The sequence below is a fragment of the Fistularia commersonii genome, chromosome 31, assembly GCF_037954325.1.
Source record: "Fistularia commersonii isolate RoL2024-O1a breed Wild chromosome 31, RoL_Fcom_v1.0, whole genome shotgun sequence".
Lineage (NCBI taxonomy): Eukaryota > Metazoa > Chordata > Actinopteri > Syngnathiformes > Fistulariidae > Fistularia > Fistularia commersonii.
The window spans coordinates 9,027,891-9,055,607 of record NC_141314.1 but is presented as its reverse complement, the minus strand read 5'-3'; the positions used below and the strand labels follow the sequence as shown (position 1 = coordinate 9,055,607).

The following is a 27,717-nucleotide window of genomic DNA, read 5'->3' as shown; positions in this document are numbered from 1 at the left end:
CAGCGCGTCCCACAGAGTTCCCGCGGGGGGGACAAACTTTCTCCCCCTCTCATGTTTCCACTCAGTCGCTCGGCTCTCGGCGGTGGGAGTGGAGAGACCGTCCCAGTCCGCCTTCCCCTCCACGCCGCCAGCAGACCGACCCCGGTCCGCTCAGCGCGACGAGCCGTGGAGAGAAAAAAAAAAATCCCCACGGAGCCACCGTGGGGATTTGCTGGGCAGCTTACATAACCAGCCGGAGGCCGACCGAGAAATGTCCTGCAGGCGGAATATGGTGAGACAACTTTTTTTTTTTGTAGTTTTTTCAGTGTGTTCTTGATGCCTGATGGCAGATCGCAATTTCACGCACGCCCACGCCGGGCGCGACGCGTCCCCCCGCACCCCACGATGGCGGCGTGTGCAGGAAGTTTCTGCACGCCGGAACCGAGGGATGGGAACTCTGCAGCCTTGTGCTGCAACGTGTGTGTGTGTGTGTGTGTGTGTGTGTGTGTGTGTGTGTGTGTGTGTGTGTGTGAGAACAAATCAGGGCTAAGCCACATGTCGCCCTGATATTGTTAAGGCGTCATCAGTGTGTGTTTGTATGAGGAAGGGTGCATAAAGTGTGTGTGTTTTGGATGGGATGGGAACTCTGCAGCCTTGTGCTGCAACATGTGTGTATGTGTGTGTGTGTGTGTGTGTGAACAAATCAGGGTTAAGCCACATGTCACCCTGATATTGTTAAGGCGTCATCAGTGTGTGTTTGCATGAGGAAGGGTGCATTAAATGTGTGTGTTTTTGGGTGGGGGGTTGTAGAGATCTTCATCACATTTTCTGAACGCACACACACACACACACACACACACATACACAGTGTCAGTCTGCAGCTTTGGTGGTCTTCCTCCTCCGGTGCATCGGGGAAGTGTTTGGCCGGCGCGCAGCTGTAAATGTTTGGGTTGATGCTCTTCCTCTCCAGGATCTCTTAGTGCTCTGGACAAAAGCTGTGTGTGTATGCGTGAGTGAGTGTGTGTGAAGCAGGGAGGGACACAGAAACTGCCCAAGTGTGTTTGTGTGTGTGTGTGTGTGGGTGGGTGCCTGGAAGGAAAAGGGTGAGGGGGCAGGCTCCGTCTTAGGCACCGGCAGCCTGTTGTCGTGGAGACAGGAGGCCACAGGTGACCTCTGACCCGAGGACTTGTGAGGCGCGGCTGGACGGGCCTTTCAGCGCGTTGGTGCAGAGGGTGGACCGCAGGTGCAGGTGGAAACGCCGCACAAACGCGCGATTCTCCACCTCGTCGGCGAGTGAGGGGCCGCTTGCGACGATGATATGAAAAGAAAATGTGGAAGATAAGGTGGAAAATAGAGGATAATAGTGCCTGCGTTTGATTTCACCCACGCGTTTGCTCTCCGAGCATCTCCAAGCTCCCGGCGGAGAGGTGGCCGCTCCAAAAATAGGCCGCTTATATTTAGCTGGACCACATCTGCCGGCGATGCGCTGTGAAATTCGTGATCGCTTATTTGCGCCGGATGTCGGGCGGATCACGGATGTCTCACACCTTTATGTAACCGTTATCTCCGATCTTTTTTTTTTTTTTTGTATATTTATATAAGACTGACTCATCTCTTCCATCAAACATCTCCTCAACCAATCATGGTTTGATTGGTTAATTGGTAAATGACATCTTGTGTATAAAGTGGAAATCAACCTTTTTTCCCTCATGTGTGTGTTATCCATATGTCTTCGCTTTGAACATTCAATAAAAGCGTTAATTATTAATCCGCCAAAAATCAATAGTTCCGCTCAATTATTAATTTGTTATTTGCAGACCAGTGTGCGTTTACCTTCATAATGTCACCGTCCGATCGCGAGCGAACTCTTCCCGATGTTCGGTTTCGGCTCGAGATGCTTTCAATGACAACCAGGCCACTTTTTTTCCTCGTATGTAATTATCCTGACAGCTGATGTGATGTCTTTATTGGGCTGTCTGACTTCCCAAGGGTGTGTGTGTGTGTGTGTGTCTGTAAAGCACTAACAGCTGATGAAACACTAAATCTGCTGACCATTAGACATCTGCTGACCATTTGCTCCGTGTTCATTAGCGGAAGTTTCAAACTCGGTCGCTTCTCGTCCGTCAACCCGGCCGTTTTGACTGACGCGTGTCATTACTGCAGTAAAAAAACTGTGTGAATAAAAGTATTCCTCGTGTTATCCGACATATGGAGTACACAGAGAACTGCAAAGTGAAACACAAACGGAAAACAGGCATTTATTTGTACTGCTAATTTAAAATGATCACCACTTAAACAACCCCGCTCGTAAAAAAAAAAAAAAAAAAACATACAGCAGCTCTTCTGCCTTTGGCGTGTGTGTGTGTGTGTGTGTGTGTATGCAATCCGGCGTAAAGCTATTTTGAAGCAGCAATGTGTGGAGTGCACAAAATAATTGTTGCAGACCAAATCGTCAGATGCATCGCAGCTGATTAAGTATCAAAAAGCTCCTAAAAAAAGCGCATTTTGCAGTAAAATGACTGCACCAGTGTAGGATTTTACTGCTTTAAACGTAACATCAAGCCCTGACGGATGAGCTTAGACGTAAATCATGGACCATGATGTTTGCAGATGTGATCCGTGGTGAGATTCTCTCGAGAGAAAGGAGAGGAATGAAGGTTCGTCGCGGCAAGAAGGAATAGATGTGTGTGAATGAGAGGAACCCGGGTGGAACGGAGTGGAGATCAAGAAGGTGGAGGATTTAAAAGTACTCGGGGTCGACCGTCCAGAGCGTAGGAGTGTGGAAAAGAGGTGGAGAAACAGGGTTGGAAAGGTTGGAGAAACGTGTCGGGTGCTTTGAGTTAGACGACTACCACGTCCTTGTAGATCTCAATCCATTCACATCCTGTTTATATTTATCATCACTGTTGTTACTCTGTTTATGTTTTTATCCTTGTTGTCGTTTTGGTTGTCCATGCTGTTCTCACCCTCGCTGTCTTTTATCTTTTTCTTCCATTCTGTTTTCTATTTATTTCTGGTTGTCTTTTGCTGTCTTTTAATTGTCTCTCTATTTATATTTATCGAGACTGTAACTGTCGGGCTGGTGTGACAAAAGAATTTCCCCCACGGGGATCGATAAGGTTTATCTTATCTTAAACAGTGACAATGACCAAAAGACAGGAAGCAGAGCCGGAGGTGGCAGAGATGAAGATGTTGAGCGACCAGGATGGAGATGATCAGGGAACGAGTCCATCGGAGGGACGGCACGTTAGATCAGTGGTTCGATCGATCCCAAAATATTTCGAAATATATTTCATCGAGAGCCATATAGTATTTTTAGCGTACAACAAAGTAAATATGTCTTACTTTTAATGCGACCTCTTGTGTTGCATGGATTTGTTGGAAGTGTCGCTTCATATTTGACCGTTTCAACAATGCAATTTTATCATTGCGTATTAGACATACCGCAGATCTAAATGCTAATTCCTCTGTCCACGCATATTCATGCACGGTGAATGTTTCCGTTACAAGGGTTGACGCCAGGATAAACTAGTTTACTGGATTTCTTCATCTTTACAATGACCCGAACGTGCTCAGATGCCTTCGGTTCCCGATCCGAACTAGTTTTATCCTCAAAAGTAATTTCTGTTTACTTCAAAATGACACCGTATTATGAGGAAATATCACAAGTATTTTAAAATCAGTTGCAAACTGATTTTTTTTTTTTTCAACTCAAAATTGTCTTGGGAGCCACATGCCGTCACCAGAAGAGCCATTGGTTCCCGACAGCTTCTATATAGCTTAGCTTTCGGTGAGCTCACTTGTCAATTTGTGACTATCGTGATGCGACGCCGTGTGATTTCTTTCTTAATATTTTTAAACCTTTTATACCTATTGTGTCGAGCCAAAAAAAGAAAGCGGCCGGACGAATATGTACAATATGTACATTATGGAATTGGAGCTACCAGGCAGGAGGTCTAGAGGAAGACCAAAGAGAAGATTTATGGACGCAGCGAGAGAGGATATGAAAGTTGCTGGTGTGAGGATCCAGAGAATAGATGGAGAAGGTCGATTGGCTGTGGCGACCCCTGAAGGGAAAAGAAGAAGGCGTAATACCAAGCCCCTCTGTGCACTTGGTTTAATTTCCAAAAATCACGACATTGTGCATTCAGCTTTCATGAGCTGAAAGAAGTACGGCAAACACAAGTGCTCCTGTTTGCAGCTCCAGCTAGTCAAAGAAGTGGGAGAATTTCCCCAAAACGTAAATAAACCCCCCTGTCCCCAGTGCATATTCCCCATTTCACCATTTTTGACAGCCCAAAAACTGTGAGAGAGAAAGTATCGTCATTTCTGGACTATCGAGCGCACCTGAATATAAGCCGCACCTGCAGAAAATACATCTATGCGTGCACATATAGGTGTCCACGCTTACCTGAATTTACATTTTTATTTTTTTATTTCTAATGAAATACATACTGGTAACATCCACAAATACGTACTGGATATGCTTTTTTTCCCCAGACAGTGGCTGTAACACAGCAAAGATGAGTAATAAATGACATAAGGAAAAGTCCATCCATCCATTTTATAACCCCGCTTCGTCCTGAAGCTGATGACTATCTTTGTCTTCCTCCTGCGCGCTAAAACCGTTAAAGTTGGAAATGGACGTCCTCGGAATTTCACGGTCATTTCATCGGCCCGATGTGACGAGGCGAAACGTTTTGGCGGCTTGAAACTCATTATCCCCCCCCCCCAAAAAAAAATCCTTAAATTAGCCGTATCATTGAGAAACTGAGGAAAAAGAATGACTTTCAAAGTTGGAAAGTTAGTAGAATACTTGAATCAGTGGACCTTTTCCCCCCCCATATATATAAATATTTTGCTTCTCAACTTACGCACTGGACTATAAGAGTGATTTATTCATTCATTATCTCCACGGCTTATCCTGCGCTCAGAGTCACCGGGGTGCCGGAGGAACCCGGAGGAAACCCCAAAGACACGAGGAGAACATGGAGGCGGAGGAGTTAAGAGATTGTGTTTATTTTTATTTTTTTTTTAAAGATAATCTCCTTTTTGGCTGACGGACAGGACCCTGTGTCGCGGCGATGTCTTCGGGTTCAGATCTCAGCAGTGCGATGAGTCCGGACGGAGAACCCGGAGAACATCGCGCACGTACGTAAACGTATGCAGATGGGAATCCTGTGCGGATCTAATCCCGCGGACGGAAGGAAGGCCGGCCTCACGGCTTTGTGTTGATGTTCGGCGGCTCCCCTTCGGCCCCGTCGGCGAATCAAACACTAATCAGCCTCTTTTTTTTTCTCATGTTTCTTTCTCCGCTCGGCTTTTCTCCCCCTCTCACCTCATTTTCTCGCTCTTTGCTCCTAATCCCGGCTTTATCCCGTCACCCCCCCCGCCCCACCCCCTTATCTGCACCCGTCTCATGGAGTGTTCACAGGCCCCGCCTGAGCGCCGCGAGGTGAAAGTGTCGAGGTTTTACTCCTCGGTCGTCCCTCTTGTTTGGACTGATCCGCTTTCCGGCCTCTCTGTCGGTGTGATTAAAATCCTCCCGGTTTAAGAAAATCACTGTGGGACTCGGCCTCGTGCGGCTGTGGCTCTGCTGGATCCGCCGCTTTGGATTCCGCCGCTCCCTACGAACCGTATCGCTTTGCGCCCGTTCGTATATTTGCCTTCCCCGAAGATGACGACACGTCTTCCACCGCAAGATAATCAGCTGTTAAATCACATTAACCACCTGGCCTGTCCTGCGTACTCTCTGGGCCTCGCTTGAGGTAGCCTCGCTTTGACGCTCGGCCGTTTGAGGCAAATTCGGCGTGTTTAAAACGCGGGTCTTTCAGGCTGGACGAGGGAAAGAAAGCGCCTCGGTCCTGTTTAATCATTAGCCCTGAGTGGCGGCTTGTTTCCTCATAGCCGAGTCCTGAGCTTTTGGAAAGGTATGTTTCCACCGCTACAAATTCCGCGGCGGAAACAAAGAAACATCTTAACTCGGCGAAGCAGGAATGTAACGTTTTACCTTGAAAGTTGGAGAAGGTGACAGTAATATTTGTTCATATCAATGACGGATGATCTTAGTGCATCATTTATTTGTATTGGTTTGGTGTCCACGACTCAACACCGTCCGACGGACGACAAAAAGTTCGGATCATGTGTTCCAGTCCGGAGGATCTGTCCTGTTGCAGGTGAAAGCCATATTACCGTCCGTATTGATAGTTTCTGCAACCTAGATTACTCTCTTAAACCTCTATTTGTGTGTGAAAATCGCAAGATGACATACATATCGGAGGCCTCTCCATGAGGTAATGTGTCTGCTGCTCATGTTGAAACTAAAACTGAGAAAAGCAAAGATAAGGAAGAACCCACCAAGGAACTTGAGATTTACGACGTGGATTTGTTTGCCGCTAATCTCTGGTCCTTGAAGGGGTCAGAGTTGGCTGCTCTTTAGCGGAGATATAAGCATCGGGCGGGACCTTTTTATTGCGTTTGATTTCTCTTGGTCATTCGTCCGTTCGTTATCTACTGCTCAGAATGCGCTCAAGGCCGCAGGTTGCCGAAGCCCATCCCTCCGAGGTGTCGCCGGGTGAGAGGCGTACGACCATTCATCTGGGGAATTCAGGGTCTCCGATGAACCCGCTGCATGTTTTTTGGACCGCGTGGAGAACATGGAGACTCCGCGACACCGGAAAGGCCCCCCCCCGTGGGAAGCCGATGTTTTTGCTGCAACCCCTGCGCCGCACATTTAGTTTTTTACCACGCATTAATAATGAAAACAAAAAAAAAAAAAAACTTTATATGCCAGCAAACAAATGAAAAGCATCCATTAAATTAGTCTTAGAACTTGACAGCTTGATGGTATTTAACAAGTTGTAAGTGTGAGTGTTTGCGTGTGTGGGACTGGCATTACGAGGCGTTTGCACAAATAATGTAATCTGTCAATCTAAATCTCCTCTGCTGCCAGGACAGAACAGGAAAACAGATCTTGAAGATATTCAGTAGTCAAACACAGAAAAGCCGGTTCTTTCAGAGGGGTCGAATTCACCTGCCGCCCGACGGGGGAACAATACTTGTATGCTCGCGGGACTGGCGGGACCCACTGACCTTCAGAGGGGAAAGGGCTGTACGTGAAGCAGGGGTGGGGAGGCCGGCGGGGGACCCCGGATCGCGCTCTTTGTCTCCAAATGCCAGACCAAAATAGCCGCTAACTGGTATTAAACTCGGGCAGGTCGTCATCCTACTATTGTCTTGTCGAGGAGCGTACCCTTTTCCCCCCCGCAGGCCCGGGAGGGTGTGTTCACCTCTTCTGGCTTCCTCATTTTTATCGATCGGGTTTATCTCCCCTGTGAGCGCTGCCTTCCATCCTCTGTAGATAAATGTAGCAGCGGTTATACAATTATGTGTGGGCTTTCTGTTTTTCTTTTTTTTTTTTTGTCATTTACAAGTGTAGTAACATTGTGGAACAAAAGGCCATGAGTCCTCTGCAAGTGGGCATTGTTGTTGGATTATATGTATGTGCACGAGGAGGAGTCACTCTCAGTCTTTTGTTTCCATCCCAACCGAATTTGGGTTTGCTTTCCCAACCTCTCCTTTTACATTTAGGGCTGGAAAAGGTCTAATAAAATATTTGCCGGTGGAAATTAAATTCCTAAAGGATCACTCTCGTCGTGTTGCAGTATTTCGGTCGCAATAACGTTAATGTCTGCGTACCGTTTAATGGAGCCCAGATGTATACCTACATTTTAAAGAATGCGCTTGTTAATTTATTTGATTTTTTTTTTTCTTTCCTTAGTTTGTTTTTTTTCCATGTAATGAATGAATTTATTCATTCATCTAGTTTTTACTTTATTCATTTACGATTCGTTTGTTTGTTTTTTTTCATCATTTAATGAAGCCATCCACCGATCGATTTCATTTAGATTCATTTAGTACGGAGCAGGATCCGCTATCCGAGGGGGGAGCAATGCTGCCGGTGCAAAAAGTGAACCATTTTTAAGTTTCAGTTATTTATGAGTTAAAAACAGGTGACGTCACATAGCGAGCGACACAACCCTTAGTTGTATTTCTTCCAGGGTGTTTTAGTCCCGTCTCTGACCCCGCAAATGTACGCGCATTGCTCAGATAAATAACACCGAAATAGCTCAGCTCCGTCCCCCGGCCGCATTCTTACCCAGGATAATGTTTTTTGTCAAAAACCAGACAGCCAGCATGCCTCCCATCGCTGCTTCCTGCCATGATATTGGCCAGAGGAGCTCAGCCAGAGGAAATGAGTCTAGCCCCGGTCGTCTTCTCCTCTAGTCGACAGGCCAGACAGGCTCGCGTCTGAGAGCAGGCTCCGACTCGTCTCGCGTCTTCTTTTATGGATCTCCACGCTCCCCTCTGTTCCTTAAAAAGTTTCCTATCCGCCGCCTCTACCTGCTCGTCCTGGACGGCGCTCCCGCCCCGAAGCGCACCTTCACCATCCAGCTGTTTTCCCTTGGAGCCATCTGGAAGGCGTACGGCAGAGAATCCAGCACCTTCCCGTCCCGGTCAGGCGTTCCTCCCGGTCCTCTTCCTTTTCCGCTTCCGATCGCGCCTTCCTCCTCTGTTTCGTCCAACCGCAGTCGCGCAATTTCCGCCGGCGCCTCGCGGGTTCTCGGCACTCGCTGGAAAATAAGCGCGAGCTCTGAATACGGCATCGCATCTCCGCCGTATCTATGCATTCAACCGCGTCGTCGTGTCGAGATGGCTTCTTTAAATAAAATCCACTGTTTTCTCAATGCGGTTTGTGTTTGGTCGGGAAAAAAAAACAACCAAAAGCACTCAGCTTGGATTCGAAAAGCACCGCGGCTTAGGGTTGAGATTGTGAAATGCGTCGATTCGGAAAAAGAACTCGACGGGACTTAAGAATACAAGTCCCGCCACCGCCACCACCTCCGAGCGCGGGGTTTCTCCCGCGATGGAGCGGGTCGGTATATGATTTTAAAACACTATGTACGCGACCGCATGATGAGGCGGTGAGAGTCGACGGTCAGCTATTTTCCATGACGGCTGAACGGCCGGCCCGTCCGTGTTGACGCACACGTGTGTTTTCTCTTACCCAAGGTAGACCCAAACCTTCGGCGATCCGGCCCTCCAACTCCTTAAAAACCCGCATGGCAAAAGGAAAGATGAGAATCGGGTTGAAAAAAACAAAACAAAACTAGGGAACAATGTCCTCTCTTTTCTCCCAGCTCAGATGCAAGTGTCTCCAGTGTGGGTTATGTAACCCGACCCGGTGGAGAATCCGTCCAGTAACAGCCCCGGGAAGGGAGACTTACACTCGGACTATTGTCCAAAAAAGTCCAACCGGAGAAAACCCCCACGCACTCTCATTATCCTTTTTCCCCGTACGTGCTCTTATATTTTCCCCTCCTCTCGGCCCTTCCTCCTCCTCCTCCTCCTCCTCTCTTGTCTTGTAGAACAAATCTCTCATAATTGTCCGACTGTCCGAGAGCAAACAACCCACGCGGTTGCGAGTGTTTGTCCAATGAAGCGGGCCTTTGTGTGCCAACGGTGTTGCCCGATTCAGATGTTGGACTTTTGTGTCTTCAAAAAAACCAAACAGGGGGAACAAGTCCAACCACCCCCCCCTCCCCACACACACACACACACACACACACCTTTCTTGAATGGACTCAAAGAGATGAGCCAATGGGAAGGTTAAACAGGAGTGGCGGAGCAGGAAAGTACCGGACATTCGCACGGACTCGTACCCTTTGTGCCAAATCCTTATTTCCTGAAACAGTATCACGCAGGTGGACCTTTGGTGACGCCTTTTTTAAAACTGCTGTCACTCGCGGTTTAAGATCAGGTTAGACATCTAGTTTGGATTTTAGCGGATTCATCCTGCAGGTCAGCGTGTAGGACCAGGCGGCTTCCTCCTAGCCACACCTTTCCTCATCTTCCAGAGAAGCTACCGGAGGGTGAAGGTAGTCTTCATGAGAGAGAGGGGGGAGAAAGAGTGGACAAACAGGTAAATGTGTGCTTATTTTTAACTCTTAGCATATTTAAACACTTGATTTCATGAGTGATTACCTTAAAGTGCCTCTGATGGAATGTTGGAAATCTGGGGAAATCTGGGAAATGCAAAGTCAGCGGTTTAGGCTTCATATTTCACGGGCGGTGAGACAAAAATAGAAAGTGCTTGCTTTATCTCAATCACCGCTCACGACTCGTTTCGCAGGTTCGATTTTGTTACCGGAGACTTTGTCTTTTTGCGACGTTCGCTTTCGGCGCGGCTTTTTGGGGAGCGCGCCGTGACACTTGGTACCCGACGGCCTTTTTGTAAAGGTGTGCTTCTATTGTTTCGTAGCATTCGGTTTGTCCTTTGCGAACCGAACGTGACCCTTCGCCATCGCCAGCTTGTTCTTCGCGTCTTCGCTCCAGGAGACGACGACGATTTCCAATTTGCCCTCCAGGAACTCTCGCGACTTTTAAGTCGCCTTTTCTCACGGTTTTACGACGCAACACTGGAGCATCGGCCGTCGCCTCCTCGTTCGCTTCTGTCACGCGAGGAAGAAATGCTAATGCTAATAAACCGTTAATTACTGCATGACCCAAAATGGAAACACATGGCGTCTAAATAAATATATATATCGGATTAAACGCTCCGCTAGGCTGAGCATCTTCAAAAGGCTCTCCATTACATGCATTCTTTGCCGAGTTTTTTGATGATCGCTCGGTCTGATGGTCTATTTCTGTGCCTGGAATTTCCCCGAGGACTATTCTTGGCTGTCTTGTTGTGTCCGGGCCGGGTAAGATTTCATTTGCTCGTCTTTGTTCTAACTCCTATTTGGAGTTTTTTGGAAATTGCGAAGTCTCCGGTTTCCCCGTGCAGCCGGAGGCTGGGGGGGACGAGCGAAAACTTTTACGACAACGCGGCGGGAAACGGCCGGTGGTTTATCGCGTCGCTGTTGTGAGTGTAAACTCCGATATTTCTCTGAAAGTTACGGCCTCCGAGCTGGTTCTCACGGAAAAACAACAAACGTTCTATTTCCAGAAAAACTCCACTGCAGGAGAAAGAAAGTGCTGATCCTTTGACTTTGCATCGGCGTGCGTCAGCATCCGTCGTGTTTACTACCTGACGCTCCGGCCATTTGTCTGGCGCCGGGGTTTCCAAAACGTTTTCCAGCCACAAACACCAAAATAAAGGGAGCTGGTTTGTGACATGGCAGTTATCAGGCCTTCCTCTTCTGAACGGGTTCTTTGTCGTACTAGTTAAAAAAGACAAAGCCGTCGTCTGTTCACTTAATCGGTGTTTACTGTCAAATTTGAACTGTTTGGTGATTCTTGAACACCCCTGGTGATTCATTCATTCTCTGTTCCCTTAAAACCTGCAGTCAGGGTTGTGGGAGAACTGGAGTCAATAACAGGGCTATATATATATATATATATTTTTTTTTTTTTTTTCCATTTGATTTTATTACACTGATCCCTCGCTATAACGCGATTTACTTTTCACGGTTTCGCTACTTCACCAATTTGCATCGTGCATTGTGTTCTGCATTCTGATTGGCTAAAAAGTCACTCCGCTTCTTCTCTACCTGTGCGTCAATAACATTGCAGTTTAATATGTACACGTACATAAAACAGCTTGCCGAATTTACATTACGTACGTGCAAATTCTCTTGCAATTTCGAGTTTCTCTGAAACCCCATAATGTTGACAAAACGCTCTGAACCGACAAAAGGCAGCGGAAGATGCTATCTATCGCAGATAAAGTTAAACTTCTGGACATGCTAAGGGAAGGTAAAAGCTATGCGGCTGTAGGTCGGCATTACGGAATGAATGAATCTTCCGTTCGTTCCATAAAGAAGGAAGAAAAAAACATAAGGACGACAGTAGCAATGTGTAATAGAGTATTTAATTATAAGATAATTGTAAAAAAAAAATAAAGGTTTCTACTTCACGGATTTTGCCTATCACAGGTTCTTTTTGGATCGTAACCCCCGCGAAAAACAAGGGTATACTGTATACTTTATTAACGCCCTGCTGGAAATTTGTTCTCCGCATTTAACCCATCCTGGATGAACCATGCGCAGTTGGCTGCCGTCTATCAGTGGCAGGGAAGCAGTCAGAAGGGTTCAGCGTTTTGCTCAACAACGAATCGGGAATTCCAAGGACGACAGCTCTACTCGCCATGTCGTCCCTATATAGGGACAAACAAGCGTTCACCCTCTCATGCAGAAATCACATGGAAACCATTCACCCTCTCATTCCGGTATCATATACAGATGCAACATTCACGCTGTCATTCATGTCATATAGAGACATTCAACCATTTACTCATTCAAAACATTCATCCTCTCATTCACAGATCAGGTAGAGCAAGGGTTGGCAACTTTTAACACCCAAAGAGCCATTTGGTTTCCACGGAAAAGAAGTTAATTTTTGACATCTAAAACAAAGGTACCACTGTATATATTGCTTTTTCATATTTTGCCTACCTGGGGTTGAAAGTCTCGACAAATTGACGGCGTCTCGGCGGGTATACCGGCTTCCGCGAGTGTGACGTATATTCTGAGCGTCGCAAAAAAATAAGAATAAGAATAAGAAGAACAACTTTATTAATCCCGAAGGAAATTGCTGTGCCAGAGTTACAGAAAATATAACAGTAATAAATATTAAAAGATAAGGCAGAATTAGAAATAAAAATAAACTATAAACTATAAAGTGTCCCAGTGAAACTATAAAGTGTCTTTGTAAACAGTGATAAAACTATAAGTGTCTTAGTAACAAGTGAGGTAAGGAGTGCACAATAGTATGATAGAAGGGAAAATTGTAGTGTAGCTGTTATGAGATGAAATATTGCACAGTTCTGAATATTGCACAGTGAAATGAAATAAAATGAATAAAATTAATATTTAATATTTCAAGATCACAACAATATTCCAATTTAGAACTAAAATTAAAAAAAAAGGAACTAACACAAATAAAATACACTTCAATTAAATACTTATATTTATTTTCGCGAGCCACTCGGAGCCGCAGTGTAAGGACGAAATAGCCGCGGGTTGCCGACCTCTTAGCGAGAGACATGAAACCGTTCACCCTCTCATTCACACGCGGTGCAGAGACAACCATTCTCTCTCTAGTTCGTACGTCATCGCGAAAGAAAAACCTTCACGCTGTCTTTCACCGAGCCTCGAAACCATTCACCCTTTCATTCCCACGTCAGTTTAGTGTCTTCAATGACCCTCCTGTGTGGGAGGAAACCTGGATACAGTATATCCTTGTTTTTCGCGGGGGTTACGTTCCAAAAAGAACCCGTGATAGGCAAAATCTGTGAAGTAGAAACCTTTATTTTTTTTTACGATTATTATACAATTAAATACTCTATTATACATTGAAAAGAAAGAACAACCATTTTACAGGCTCAATCATATGTTTCACAAAAAAAAGTGCTGTACTTTAGAAATGTTTTTTTCAACAAATTGCGGACAGTTGCAACCCTTTTTGCATCCTTATTAAAACTTATCGCTGCTGTCGTCCTTATGTTTTTTTTTCTTCCTTCTTTATGGAACGAACGGAAGATTCATTCATTCCGTAATGCCGACCTACAGCCGCATAGCTTTTACCTTCCCTTAGCATGTCCAGAAGTTTAACTTTATCTGCGATAAATAGCATCTTCCGCTGCCTTTTGGGCCCTGCAAGGTGCTTTTGTCGCTCCTGAGCGTTTTGTCAACATTATGGGGTTTTAGAGAAACTCGAAATTGTAAGAGAATTAGCACGTACGTCATGTAAATTTGGCGAGCTGTTTTACGTACGTGTACATATTAAACTGCAACGTTATTAACGCACAGGTAGAGAAGAAGCGGAGTGACTTTTTAGCCAATCAGAACGCAGAACACAACGCACCATGCAAATCCGTGAAGTCGCGAAACCGTGACAAGTAAACCGCGTTATAGCGAGGGATCACTGTATCATCTCTTATTTCCCACCAGATGAGATCAAGTGATTATTTTCTCTTTTTTTTATCACGAGCGGCGCACGTTCACCGGGGTCACCGGACGCCGTGGGGACGTCTGGGCTCGGGCCCCTGCGATCACCCAGCGCTGACTCCGACGTGAACCTCTGCAGGAAACAATGCAGCCACACAGAGGAGATGGAAGGGGAGTCGCTGCTCGTGTTCCCGTCTCTCTCTCTCTCTGTAATGAATTTAATCAGGAGGTAACTCTCGTGCTTTTATCAGCTCCGTTTAACACAATGTGGCTCCCGTCTCTTCCGATGCAAAATGGGCAGTTAGCACGGCGGCTGGAGCGAAAGGTATGCGGGTTTTAATAACGGAAACTTGTTTGAAAAATGACCCAAAACACCAAAGGGCCCTCCGGTCCGACCTTTATCGGCGTTGTTTGGGTTTTTTTTTGAAGGCGCATTAATAATTACCCGGTAAGATATGTGAGGAATGCGCGTTTCTTTTCCTCGTATTGCCCTCTCTCTTCCCAACCGGCCCCGCCGATAGCGGCCGTTGGCAAACACTACAAGTCCTTTTGGTTAATAAGGTGAGCAGAACGCAAACAGTGCGAACAGGAATGAGTGTGAAGTGAGATAAACGCTGCGCTTTCTCGAGGCGTGCTGGCGCAGAATGCCAACGAGATTACGCGGGGAGATATTTTTCAACACCATAGAAAACAAAACACAGAGGTGTCCCACGAGCAGCGGTGAGAACTACCGTGAAGCACGTATTTTGCAACGAGCAAAAAATAAAAGCTGAATACGGTATATTAGAGCGACAGAAGGCTCCTGACAGCTGATCATAAATCCCTCTTTATTATCTCCAACGCATGAAAGCTTGGGTTTTTTTAGAATCTGTGTTTACTGACGTTCAAGGCTTCTCTTACTTGTTGTTTTTTTTTTTTTTTTTTTTTTTTGAACATTTATTAGAACAAGTTCCTTGACAGTCACACACATTCTTACAAAACCTCATGACAAGATACACATTATACAATATTCTTTATAGGTATAATTATTTCTACCATTCATTTAGCAATTCACTTATTTCCTCAATAGCAAGCGAAAAAAAAAAAAAAATAAAATACAACAGAGTAAAAAAAAAAAAACGAAAAAAAAAAACATCTAGCTCCGTCAAATAGAGATAATATCCTCAACTCTCCAAAAATTTTTTGATGGGTGCCCATTTGTCAATATATAGGTCTGTCTGAAGTCGTAGGTTTGCTGTTATGTGTTCCATGCAGTTACTTGTTGTATTTTGAATTACGCTCATTCAAAACGGGCCGATCCGCGTTCCCGTCGCTATCAGAGCATAAACGTCGCCACCTGGCCTGCGTGCCGAGGGGCAAAGGGACGGTCCCGAAACACGTTGCGCAAAATATTTCGGAGGGTGTTTTTATCGTGAAGGAATGCAATGCATGCTAGATTATATTGTGCGATTTTTGATTTTTATCTTGGGTGTTTTTGACTACTAGATTACGTGTGTGTGTGTGTGTAAAGAGAGCAATAGGAAAGGGCAAGATATCATCAACACTGAGGTCAAGTACTTACCTCTATGTTTCTTGTGGTAATCTCTCTCTCTCTCACTCACACACACTCACACACACACACACATGCACACACGCCCGTTTGACCCCACAGGGGGGGGAATTGAAGCCGCACATTTACGTCGAATCAATACAAAGTAAAGGATTATACGGGCCATTCTCTTCGCACAACGCAGCGCTGCAACCCACTCTTTGTATTGTGTTGAAACAAAACTGTGCTGATGTGGAATAAATGACCCCTTAAATAAAACTACTAAATAAAGGGGGGTCGTGCACCCACTCACCCGGGGTTTTGTGCTCTCAAAGAACCATACATGACATTAGAAAGATGGAGATCGATCAGGTTCCACGGATTGAATGGTGTGTGTGTGTGAGTGTGAGTGTGTGTGTGTGTGTGTGTGTGTGTGTGGGTGTGCGTACAATCCTGTGCAGTCAGCAGAGGCGGGCGACGAAGGCCAAAACACAAACTGCCATTAGTAATGAGATAACCCACTTCAACCGTGCCTGACTGCTGATTTAGTGTTCAGCACAATGCCAGACATTTGCGATCACGCCTGTGGGAATATCACACACACACACACACACACACACACACATACTGTAGCTCTTGTCTTCGCTGTGTGCCTTTTAAGGATTTTTTTGCGCCCTTGCATTTTTAAAATGTCTTCCATTTCTAAACTTTCCCTCATTTCTTTAGGGCTTCTCTCCTCGCTGATTATGAAGGATGCAGTGGAAATTCTTATTCAGAGGAGTCAGTGTTGAAATATAGAAGTCTGCTTGGCACCGGGGGGACACTTGAAGAAGGAGGACATTTAAAATCCATTAAACGATTTAAATGTCAGAAGATAATGACACAGATGACGGGGCTGGCATGCAAAGGGCTCGGCACAAACTTCCTCGGCTGGCCGCTTTCGCGTTTCGACCGTCGTAACAAGGAATAGACAACAGGGCAGCTCCGTTCGGGTGAAGCGGAGACTTATTTTTCCATTTGCAGTCCCGGACAAACCGAATAGCATCAGAGGTTTGCTTGCAAGATCGCTTGAAACATAGGATTCAAAGAATCATTGTTTTCACTGCGATTCAACACTCGGGCGAAGTAAAGCTACGATTTATAAAGTTTGTTTCTTTTTTTTTTTTTTTTTTAAAACTGCATTTGAGGCCAAAACAATTCAGAGCTCTTCTCACGTGGGCGCTTCAACTCTGCTACTTATCCGCCATCAGCATTTTGATGTCTTGGCCTTTTCTATTTTGACTCCTCTTGCGCGGCGCAAGTATCCAAGTCTTATATAAAGCAGCGGGTTCTCGCTTCTCATGTCGAGTCAGAAATTCTGACCTTTCAAGTGGAAGTCACAAAACGCAGAAACAAATCATCCCATCAGTCCGTTTCTGCAGTTGGTGAATTTCCCGATGCGCGGTCGTCCTCCGTACCGGCCGAGCGCAAAGTCGACTTTTATCAGGTCGCGCGACCAAACCCGACCTCCTGACCCTGGTGAAGACTCTGCCGGTCGTCATGGAAGGACAAAGAGTGAGACTCAACGCGGAGTCTTTCGCCCTTTGCGGCCTTTATTCGCCGCGTTCCCGGCGGCGTGATTCACGCTGTAAATGCCGCCGTCCCTTTATCCGCTCAAACAAAAATCCCATCCATCACGGGTTTGCTTAGATCACTGTATACATGCATAGTGCGCCCTGTCATGTTACACAGATTTATGGTATGGCGTGGCATGCAACTCCACACAGAAGATGAGAAGAAGCATTTAAAGACCCCGTTTTTTTCACCATTACTTCGTTGAAGACGGCTTTGTCTTTTTCAACTTTAAATTGCCCTAGGGTTTTTTTTTTTTTGTCTTCCGTCCATGATGAATAACGCGCTGACAATTAGAGGCTGCTGCTGAGCGGTCCTCAGCTGTCGTGCCCCGCGGCCACACACTCCCTCCTCGTGCACCGGGAAGCGTCAGAGAGCGCAGCGTTTCTTTCCTCCAGGTCAGGTCACGCTGCCGGCTAAAGAGTCCTGAGCGGCGGTCGCAGTTCGCCGTGTCGTTTGATGTCGTCCAGAGGCTTTTACGTAACGGGAGGTATTTACTAGCGGCAGATCTCTGTGAGATACGCTCCTCGGTTTCAACGATGTGCACTCATGAGTTGTTAAGACGTCAGTTTTTTCTCTTTTTCTGAACAGCCGTCATTTAAAATAACGACTGTTGGTTAACTTGATACTACTACTACTGACGCTCTTGCACGGCGCAGGCCCGATTTCGCTCGAGTTCGCCAGGTCCTCCCGGTGGATCCCCAGATGTTGTTGTTCTCCTGGATAGCGTCCAGCCGTCGAGTGCCACGCCCTCTCCTTGCAGTTGAACAATAACATCACTTTTGCGTGATGTTAAAGAGGAGGTCAAGGCTGAGTCATCGAATGCGATGCCGGAGGCCGGCGGACGCGTTCTTGTAAATCAGTGTTGGTGACATTTAGGTGATGTTCTCCCTTGACAAGAGCATCCACAGCTTCAACGTGTACAGTATACCATAATTTCCGGACTATTGGGCGCACCTCAATATAAGCCGCACCGGCCGGCCCAGGGGTCGGAAACCCGCGGCTCTTTTATCTTTACGCTGCGGCTCCGAATGGCTTGGGAAAATAAATGATAAATATTGAATTGAAGTGTATTTCATTTGTGTTAATTCCTTTTTTTAACTTTTTGTTCTAAGTTGGGAGATTATTGTGATCTTGAAATATTAAATAAAATTATATTTATTATTTTTCGCCGCTCAAAATAACGTCACACTCGCGGAAGTCGGTAGACCCGCCAGCCGGTAAAGTTTCGATTTGGATTCCCGATTCAGGCGCAGAAGTCCCATAAACCAGGTCAAATGAATATTTACGAAGATATTTTGCAAATATTTATTTTTTATTGTTTACTGACACAGTGATTTTGTCCCTATTTATTTTTGAAATTCAGGTCAAGGCTCCGCTACACGCTCTGAAAGCCCAAAGCTCAAAATGGGTTCATTACATAAATAAAATTTAATTTTCTCTGTAGCACTTCGTGGATTTCATAAGCAACACACTACACATTTGTTTATGCAAAGTGTAAAGGTAATATAAAGCAATATATACAGTGGTACCTTTATTTTAGACGTCAAAAAGCAATTGCGGCTCCCAGTGTTTTCTTTCCGAGGAAACCGGGTCTAAATGGCTCTTTGGGTGTTACGGGTTGCCGATCGCTATCTTGGTCTTCCTGCTGCGCACTAAAACCGTCAAAGTCGTCTTTTTCGGTGTCAGAGTTGTCATTTCATCGGTCCGATGTGACGAGGATAAATGTTTTAGCGGCGTAAAAAAAGTCCATATATTAGCCGCATCGTTTACGTGAAAAAAAGTCGCGGCTTATCATCTGGAAATTACGGTAGTTCAAGGGAACACATTCACAACGTCGACCGCCGTCGGACAAATAAAACAAGGTACCGAAACATATTGCTCGAGCTGTTGTCTGAATAAAAAGGAACGAGGCTCGGGTTTCACGTGCGATGGAGAAAAAAAAAAAAAGTCTAAAAACAAGCGAGCGCAGCTTTGTCAGAGCTGCTTGTGATGTAACAGAGAGCGCTGTGTGGGCGTTTGAGATGCAACCTGCAGAGTTACCCCACAAATGTAAACAAACTTTGATTACGGCGCAGAGGAGAGGGAATCTGGAGCTGCGAGCCGTGCTTTTTCCCTTTCTTTTTCGAGACCGCGTCGAGTGACCCGCGCGCGCACCGGTGGGAGTGAGCGTCTGTGGGAGTGAGCATTTTGCGCATCAAAAAAAAAAAAACGACAAGTTTAAGCTTGTGTTCTGCCAAGCATCTTTGGAATTTGGCTTCCTCGTCCCTTTCCGCGCCGCTGCGGGTTTGGTGTTGCTGACCTGCACGTCGAGGAGGGTACGAGATGTCCCCCTCTCCGCGCTCGAGGGTTTCATTGAAAGCTTTTTTTTTTTTTCTTCTGCTGATAATATTTTCAGAGTGCATCCTTGAACCCACTCCTCCCCTCCGAGAGACTGCAAGATTTGTTTTCTTTGTGGTTGCGGTGAAGTGGCTGCCATGTGGTTTTCTAGACGAGCTCAACCATTATCCTGGGAAGATTCACAACAAACCTTGCGAAGGCGCACACACACACACACACACACACACACACACACACACACACACACACACACACACACGTCAGCATCATCTCAACATCCTCCCTCTCTTCCTTCAAGCACGCCGCTTCACAAATCACTCAAATTCCACATTATTAGCGATTTTTTTTTTTTATTTTTTTTTTTCTCATTCGTGCAGTGAGATGTAATGAATCGGCACAAAAGGAGAAAAAAATTAGAGTTTGTTCATTGATAGAACTGGGGGATTTAAATCCGAAGGTGAAGCCGAGGGGTTCAATATGCTGACGACATCCCTTTATTTCTGATAAAAAGTGAGCAGCTTTTTTAAACAGCTCCTCGCTTCTTCAAAAAACAGGCATGCCGTTAAAAAGTGAGTCATTTCCGAACCGGCGTAACTGTCGATTGATTTCTTGGTAGCGCGGTTCAACCATACGTGTGTGTGTGTGTGTGTGTGTGCTAAGAAGGTGTGTTGCGAACCCTTCGGCTAGTCATGTGTTGTAAATTTTGTCAGGTCTCCTGGTTGACTCGTAAACTAGAAAGCTTTTATAGAAAACAGCTAGAAGATTTATTTAGTCCTCCCTGATGAGTTTCTGCAGCGTTAAATGATTCTTAAGCTTCCCTCCCCAGCAGAGGGACTTGTTAAGCCACGTCGGGCGAAATGACAGTCTCCCGTCAAGCATAATTTAGCTTCTCATGGTTTCTGGCAGAAACAGGTCAGTAACACCGCAGAACTTAAAAATACAGTCCTTCACGCCGGCAATTGCGTTTGGTACCGTCATGATTTATTCATTCGAGAAATTAGACACGCATGCGCTCGCGCCGTGACCCAGCGGTGAATTTCGGGTCTCACACTTAGCAAGTACGGACTCCGTGTATCGTCACCGATCGGGTCGCCCCGGCTCGCGCTGAGATTATATTGGCCTATTAGGAGCCGGATGCTTTCGTGCTAAGTTTTACGTCGAGGGAAACGGTCTCATGAATATAAACATGAGCAGCTTGCGCCGCTTTGATCTCGGCCCTGGCTGAGAGCCCGAAGTGGAGTGGGCCGAAGCCGCCGCAGAGCTCCCCCCCCCCCCTCCGCCCCCCCGCCTATTCCTGCCATTTGCATAATTGTTATAACTGTCGAGGCCAGAAGTGAAAGCACTTCATAAATGTGGATTGCACTAGAAGCAAGGGGAAGAAGCCGGCGTGTATCGGCAGGTGTCTGTTCGAGTGTATTGGTTATTTGTTTGTGGAAGTAGAACGAGTTAACGAGAGAAGCCGGTAACCACCAGGAAGGACCGAAACATTGAACGGCACGGAACTTGCGCATCTGCTGAAACGTGGAAGTTTGTTGTGTCTCACCTGACGTGCGCTTTACTGCAAACAGCTACGCCCGACGTGAAGAAAATCCACCGGGAGGCTGAAAGTAGACACAGGAATGTGTCTGCAGAGCATCTCCCGTGTCCAAGACTGAATAAACGCCAAGAAAATCGGCAAATAAAAAAAACTCCAAATTCACTTCGGTATCCGCTGTAATAGGGATCGTCCTCAAGGTTGAATATTCGGAGAAAATCTCTCTCACACGCGCCAATAATTATTGGCAGCCGAGGCTCATTTTTCAAAAAGTGAGCCGGATGTCCTTAAGTTTTCAATCTTACTAATGCTTTACTTCATGATAAATTGAGAGCACATCACCTGCCGTGCATATGAAACAACGTTTCCTCTCATATCATCGATACTATCGAATGTTTCAAATGAAAATAGGAAATGACAACGTGCCGTTGTCACGTAATTGATTACCCTTTATCGTCCCGGTTTTACCTCGGTTACAGAAACCGGACGAGCGAAGAGAAAGACTTTGCCTCCGTCTGTCGCGGTTTTATGGTCGGAAATCTCGAGGCATGTTTGCGCTTTACGGTCTCTGCGATGTTTTACGGCCGGCTCGGGGTTGTTTGTGCGCGGCGAGAGAGAGAGACGGGGTCAAAGGGGAGAAATCAATAGCGATCCTTAATGAGGTTGTTTGAAAAGACGAAGCGGTGGGGGGTGGCGTTGGGGCGGGGAGCGGTGTCGTAAAAAGAGGCGGCGCCCTGATGCTGGGCTGACGCCAAGAGATTGTCACGGTCGCAGACTAAAATCTGAAAGTCAGACGGAAGTTTTGTTGGAGTCGCAGCGCGCTCCCGTCATCTCGATCATTAAGTATAGGGTTGCAATCCGAGCTGTTTTAGAGCGGGACATGTATCAAACATGTTTGATATTATCGCAAGTCTGTCAGTCAACAACCAGTAGATGAGCTCCAACAAAACCAGACACAGGAAAACCGGTAGACAAACAATCACCAGAGCGGTATTGGCGGCAGGGACGGTATTTCTTTTGTGGTACGGATAAACGGGAACGGCTTGGACCATGTCGACTTTCTGACGTATCACCACCAAGTGGGGAAGGAAAAGCAATGGAGTGAAATCGTAGAGGCTCTGCTGATACCCTTGAAACCATTGAGCAAAAAAAAATGCTGAATGAATAGTTGTTGTCTTGTAAATAGTGAGCCTATAAAGTTCCTGGTCTTTGTAAAATCTCATTCTGATTCTAGGCTGTGACTAAAAACTCTGAAGTGACTTGTCTTTAAATGTGATATGATAGTTTTCCACGAGTCTTTTCCAAATCTTTTCAAAGTTTTTCTGATGCACAGGTGGCATTAGAGGCTCGAACCACCGGTGCCTCTGGTTGGCAGCGGGATAACAATTCCTTCATTTCAATTAAATAGAAAAAAAAACCAACAAAGCACAATCACAACTTCATGTGGACGACACAAAATACAAATATCCCAGTCAGCCATGCGTTCTGTGGAGTGCGCAGGTTGTCCTTCCCTCATGAGGGGGTTCCTTCTGCGACTGCCTTATTGGACGCATATGATTTTCATGAAACACGAGACGAGTCAAATAAGCATTTGATTCAATTATCCGTGTTGTTTTGCAAAGCACTTTTGCCAGGTTCGTTTCTCCGAGGCCCCTCTGGACAAACCGAGTTGCTCTGGCTTGTGATGTGACATATGCTGCCCGTTCTCAGGACTCTCCCGGGTCGTGTATCACATGATGTACCGCAATGTCTCAATTTGGCGTCAGATCGGTTTCCCGAGAAGAACTTCTTCTGTAGCCTCAGTTAAACTACTGTCTGTGAGGTTTGCCGATTTGAACTTGTTTTCGGAAAGAGGAGGGTCAGTCGGCGAGACAAAGACAAGGTGTGATCGCACGGGCACTTGTCAAAAAGAGGTTTGTGTGTGTGATCCGGGGAAGCTTGTGCTTCATGTTTTAGGGTCCGGTAGGAATCAGGAAGTGCTCGTGTAGCTTGAAAGAAGCCCTGAATGGCAGGCTCTGTTGTCTCATCCAGAAGAAGTGGAAAATAAAATCTGAATGCTTGAAAGGCGCAGGGATCGTGGTCTTTCCTGGACTTCAGGGAATCCGACCGAGTTGTCCTCAAACTCAAGCCTCTTCTTCGAACGTAGCTTGATCCATGGTCAAGGACTCCTTTAAAGGATGCGAAAAAAAAAAAGCTAATATAAAGTATCTGATGCTAAATCTTGATTTGCAGGTCAGCGTTTGTCAAGTGAGAGTCACCTGACTTGTTTTCTCCACTTTCTCTCTTTGCAGAGCACCTCACTTCCTCACAGAGTCCTGTAACCAATGGCAACCTCAGTCCAAACTCTTCCTCTCACCCGTGGCTCCACTAAAAACGTGCGCAACCCCTTGCCAGTCCTACCACTCACCTCCAGCTGCAGCATGGGAAGCGTCGGCAGTCTGGTGGAGAGGCCGGACGTGCCTCCGACCAAAGTCAACCGTGCGGTTCCCCAAGTGAGGCCCAAACAGACCAACGGCCTCCTGAAGAAAGGGTTCACCCAAAGAGAGCTACTGAACTACCTCAACATCACCAGGTGAGTAGTGCCGGGCATGGACTTCGACTGTGAAAGAATCCAAGTTCTCGGCTGAATCCCGTTGATCCCAAACAGGAAAGAGCCTAAAACTAGCTGCGACGTGAAGAAGGATATCATCGCCCCCGTTGCCGGCCGTGAGGACGACAGCTTGTACGCCAAGGTCTACAACAAAGACGGCACCGAAGTTGACTTGACTAAGAACTCGCTGCCGAGTGGGGGCAAGTACGAAAAGGTAAATTTTACGACCGGTCCGCTGCGCCACAACTAGAATTTCAGGGAAGTGACGTCCTCTGCGCTCACCTGCTGGTCGCCACCTGCCTGCAGGAAACGGTAGGTTTCGTTCAAACGGTAACTTTCAGATCAGAAAGTCCTTTTTGGTGAAAAGCGAGCAAAATAGAGATCAGATGTGTTAAGAAGATGCCTGCTAACTGCACTTAGACTGGCTCTCCAGACAACTGGGACTGGATTTGAGGAATAAGGTCAAGTCAGTGCATTTGTCCTACTATAGTATGCATAGTATGCTGGATATATACACTGCTCAAAAAAATAAAGGGAACACTTAAAAAACACATCCTAGATCTAAATGAATGAAATATTCTTATGAAATACTTTGCTCTTTACACAGTTGAATGTGCTGACAACAAAATCACACAAAAATGATCAATGGAAATCAATTGTATCAACCCATGGAGGTCTGGATTAGGAATCGCACTCAAAATTAAAGTGTAAAAACAAACTCCAGGCTGATCCAACTTTGATGTAATGTCCTTAAAACAAGTCAAAATGAATCTGTGTTGCTTCCTGAGTGTTCCCAAAAGTGTTCCCTTTATCTTTTTTGAGCAGTATGTATATAAAGTGGAAGATGGAGATGTGGAGGTTCTCTTTGGGAGTGAGAAGGATCAGGAATGAGTCCATCAGAGGGACAGCAAATATCAGGTGTTCTGGAAGTCAGACTGAGATGGCTAGTGAAGATCCGGGCAGCAGGAGGTCTTCTCCGTTGCTTGACTTGACTGACGGACATGCTTGTTTTCCTTCTTCGCAGCCGCGTTTGAGGTCCTCTGCCTTCAAACCTGTCACCCCCAAAAACTTCAGCTCCATGCAGAACCTGTATCCATCTTCCACCTCAGAGGATTTGGACCACGGTCTTTCCAACGGGCTCCACCGGGCCTACGCCCATGTCCCCAAAGCTGTGTCGAGCTCTTCCTCGTCCTCCTCACCCTCACGTCATGGAGGACAAGCCCTCGCTGGCAACAAGGTATAATAACATCCGTGATGTTTACCCTGGATCTTCATAAACTCGGGTCCACACCCGGCTCCTGTCGGGGACGTGCCGCGTCCAGAATATCTCCAAACTCATTTAATCAGCGAGTGGGAAGGCGCGGGTGGTTTTTCTTTGACGCGATCGCTCTTTGATTATCTGAGAATGAATGCAGCTTCGACACACCGACTGTGCAGGCCTCCTCCTCGGTGCGCGGCGCGAGCCAGGAGGACGACACCCTGTCCGACTCGGGCCATAACTCAATGAGCAGCCTGCCGCCGTACCGGCCTCCCTTCCGCCCGCACCTGGCTCACATCAGGTCGGCTCCAGCTCCACTCGCCGACTTCCATCCCGACTCGTTGATGTCTTTTTTTTAAAAAAAACAACGGTTTCTCTCTCCTTCAGTGCTTCGATGGGCCACATCAACACCATCGGGTCATTGGATCGGACCGCGTTGGGAGCGAAGGCTGTCGCGCCAGGCGCCGTTCCCATCGGGGAGGTGGCGTGTCGGAGCATGGCAGCACTTACCCGCCTGGCGCCGTACAGCGGAGAGGCTCCGCCTCCTTACGAATGGACGCTCTCCCACTCTGTGGAGGAGATGGTGAGCGCCGAGCAGAAGAATCGGCGGGAGGACGAAGCGGCGCTCCCGCGAGCGAACTGATGCGTTTGTGCTTCCAGGTGCGAGATCTGGAGGAGCGCCTGGTCGAGAAGGAACACGAGCTTAAGCAGATGAAACGAAACCTGGACGAGAGCGAAGACGCCATCGCGCAGGTGGAGCGCAAGTTATCATCTCCGCACCATCGACCCGCGCGTTTCCAGGTTTTGAAACTTGACGGCCTGCCGGCCACTCGCAGGTGTTCGAGGGGAAACAGCGTTTGTGGGAGAAGGAGGTGGAGGAGCTGAAGCGCCTGTACGCCGCCAAGCTCCGCCAGGTGTCCCAGCATGCCCAGCGTTCGCAGAGAAGCCTCCAGCTGCAGCTGTACAAGGCCCAGCAGGAGAAGAACCGGCTCCAAGAGGACCTGGACCGTTTAAAAGGGGAAAGAAACCCAGAAAGCAGAGCCGCGGAGAAACGAACTAGTCCAACTCTGGAGGAGACGCAGTGGCAGGTACGACCTCTTCTGTTTTCACGTGTCGCTCCTCTTCCTCTTCCCCCCTGACCTTATTCTTCGCCGATCGTCTCAGGTTTGCCAGAAATCGGGAGAGATCTCCTTGCTGAAGCAGCAGCTCAGGGACTCTCAAGCGGAGGTGGCCCAGAAGCTGAGCGAGATCTTCCAGCTGAAGACTCAGCTCAGGGAGGCCCGCGCGCAGCTACGCAACCGGGAGGGTCAAATCGACACGCTGAAGCTGGTCCTGCAGGGGACGCAGCGTCGGAAATGCGCCTCTCAGACCGCCAGCGAAGACGGCAAAGAAGAGAGCGCCTCAGTCGCGGCCGCAGGTGAGAGTCCGGGCGGCCGTCGTCTCCCGGTCGAGAAAAGAAAAAAAAGAAAGGTTTTCGATGGCGGGCTAAGGGGGCAGAAGTCAAAACTAAGTGGGTCTAGGTTTTTCCCAGGGGGCGCGGAAAATGTGTCGCCCACAGATGCCTGTTAATTATTCACCAAGAGAGACAGCAGCATGTGTTTTTTTTTTTTTTTTTTATCAACAGGAAGTTATTTTCAGAAAGTACAAATTCACTATTGGGTTCAAAAACTGGGTTATCAGATACTTGGCGCTAACACTCCATCCCCGTCCTCGGGGGAACCTGCAGGAGGGAGCGGAGGCGCTACCGAAGAGCGGCTGCGGGCGGAGTTGCTACTGGAGCGCCGGCAGAGCGAAGCCCAGGCCATGGCCTTCGAGGAAGAGCGTCGCACGTGGCAGACAGAAAAGGACAAGGTCATCAGGTACCAGAAGGAGCTGCAGGCCAGCTACTTGGAGATGTACCATCGCAACGATGAGCTCGAGAGGGAACTGCACCAGCTGAGAGGAGGCAGGGGGAGCGCGGAGGGGACGCTCGAAAGAGAACTGACGGAGCAAAGGTGCGAAAATGGAGGAGACAAACACGAGGACAGACCGTCCTCCGGTTTGCCGTGGATAGAGAGGATTGAATCGTCGGAGATTTGAATGGGATTTTGAAACGAATTTGCAAACCCCGAAAAACGACGCGGTCCTCCCGGAAGCGTGGTTATTACCGAGACGTCGCCCTGCCAGGCCCCGAGCGCGCCGACCAATACGGTCGGTATCAAAACGTATTGACTCGGATTCAAATTAAAATCCGATCCACGTCGTGACTTCTGCATTTGTGAAATGAATGCAAATATAAAAATCGCATGTTTCGGACAGAAATCGGGACTCGATGACTTTGCGAGCGTTAAACCCCAAAAAGAGAGCCGACGAGAATTAAGTAAAAACAAACTCAATTTTTTTTTTGTCAAAGTAGTTTTAGCGATTAAGCAAATGCCTATCCTTGGCGCTGATCTAAAAACCCCAAGTGGAAATTCATTTTTCTCCTGCAAATGTGCAAATAAGCTCTGGACTCTGCAAACACTGGGGAAAATCATCTCATCTGGTAAAGAGATGCAGCGGTGGAAGAGGAATGGTCAGATTTGGCACAGCCGTACTTGAAGTTTTTTTTTTTGATTTGTATCAAAAGTTTTGGCTGAGCGAAACTGTCTATTTTGTCAAATTAGGTATTTCTGTGTTTTCAAAGCACGTCATTAAAATCAGCTCCATTTCTGGCAGGAAAGTGCTTCCATAGATTGGGAGTCTGTTAACCTCCCCTCTGCTGAAGACGAGACGGAGAAACTCCCACATGCACATCTTTTGGGAGTTGCACAGAAATAAACTATGTTGCCCTCTTCAATCTCCCAAAAAATAAAAAAATAAAATAAAATAAAAAAAAAAAAAAAAGCATTGCCAACCGGGCACCTCTGCTCTCTTGACAAAGATATTTGTGCAGATGCAGTAATCACA

The 27,717-nt window shown here is 46.9% G+C and overlaps 1 protein-coding gene across 5 annotated transcripts; it reads left to right on the top strand.

Moving 5' to 3' along the window:
• Positions 1–76: 76 nt before the first annotated feature.
• n4bp3 (NEDD4 binding protein 3) lies at positions 77–27,654 on the top strand. Of its 5 annotated transcripts, none has more exons than XM_086139343.1 (10): positions 77–271; positions 23,233–23,513; positions 23,589–23,745; positions 24,556–24,768; positions 24,969–25,090; positions 25,177–25,372; positions 25,450–25,542; positions 25,626–25,877; positions 25,954–26,206; positions 26,516–27,654. In XM_086139343.1, exons 2-10 carry the CDS (start codon positions 23,266–23,268, stop codon positions 26,866–26,868), a joined length of 1,887 nt encoding a protein of 628 aa, XP_085995469.1. In that variant the 5' UTR covers positions 77–271; positions 23,233–23,265; the 3' UTR covers positions 26,869–27,654. The 5 variants fall into 5 exon arrangements, with proteins under 5 accessions (XP_085995469.1, XP_085995464.1, XP_085995467.1 ...); XM_086139338.1 differs by having other exon boundaries at positions 24,936–25,090; XM_086139341.1 differs by lacking the exon at positions 77–271 and adding an exon at positions 6,116–6,155 and having other exon boundaries at positions 24,936–25,090.
• Positions 27,655–27,717: the final 63 nt, after the last annotated feature.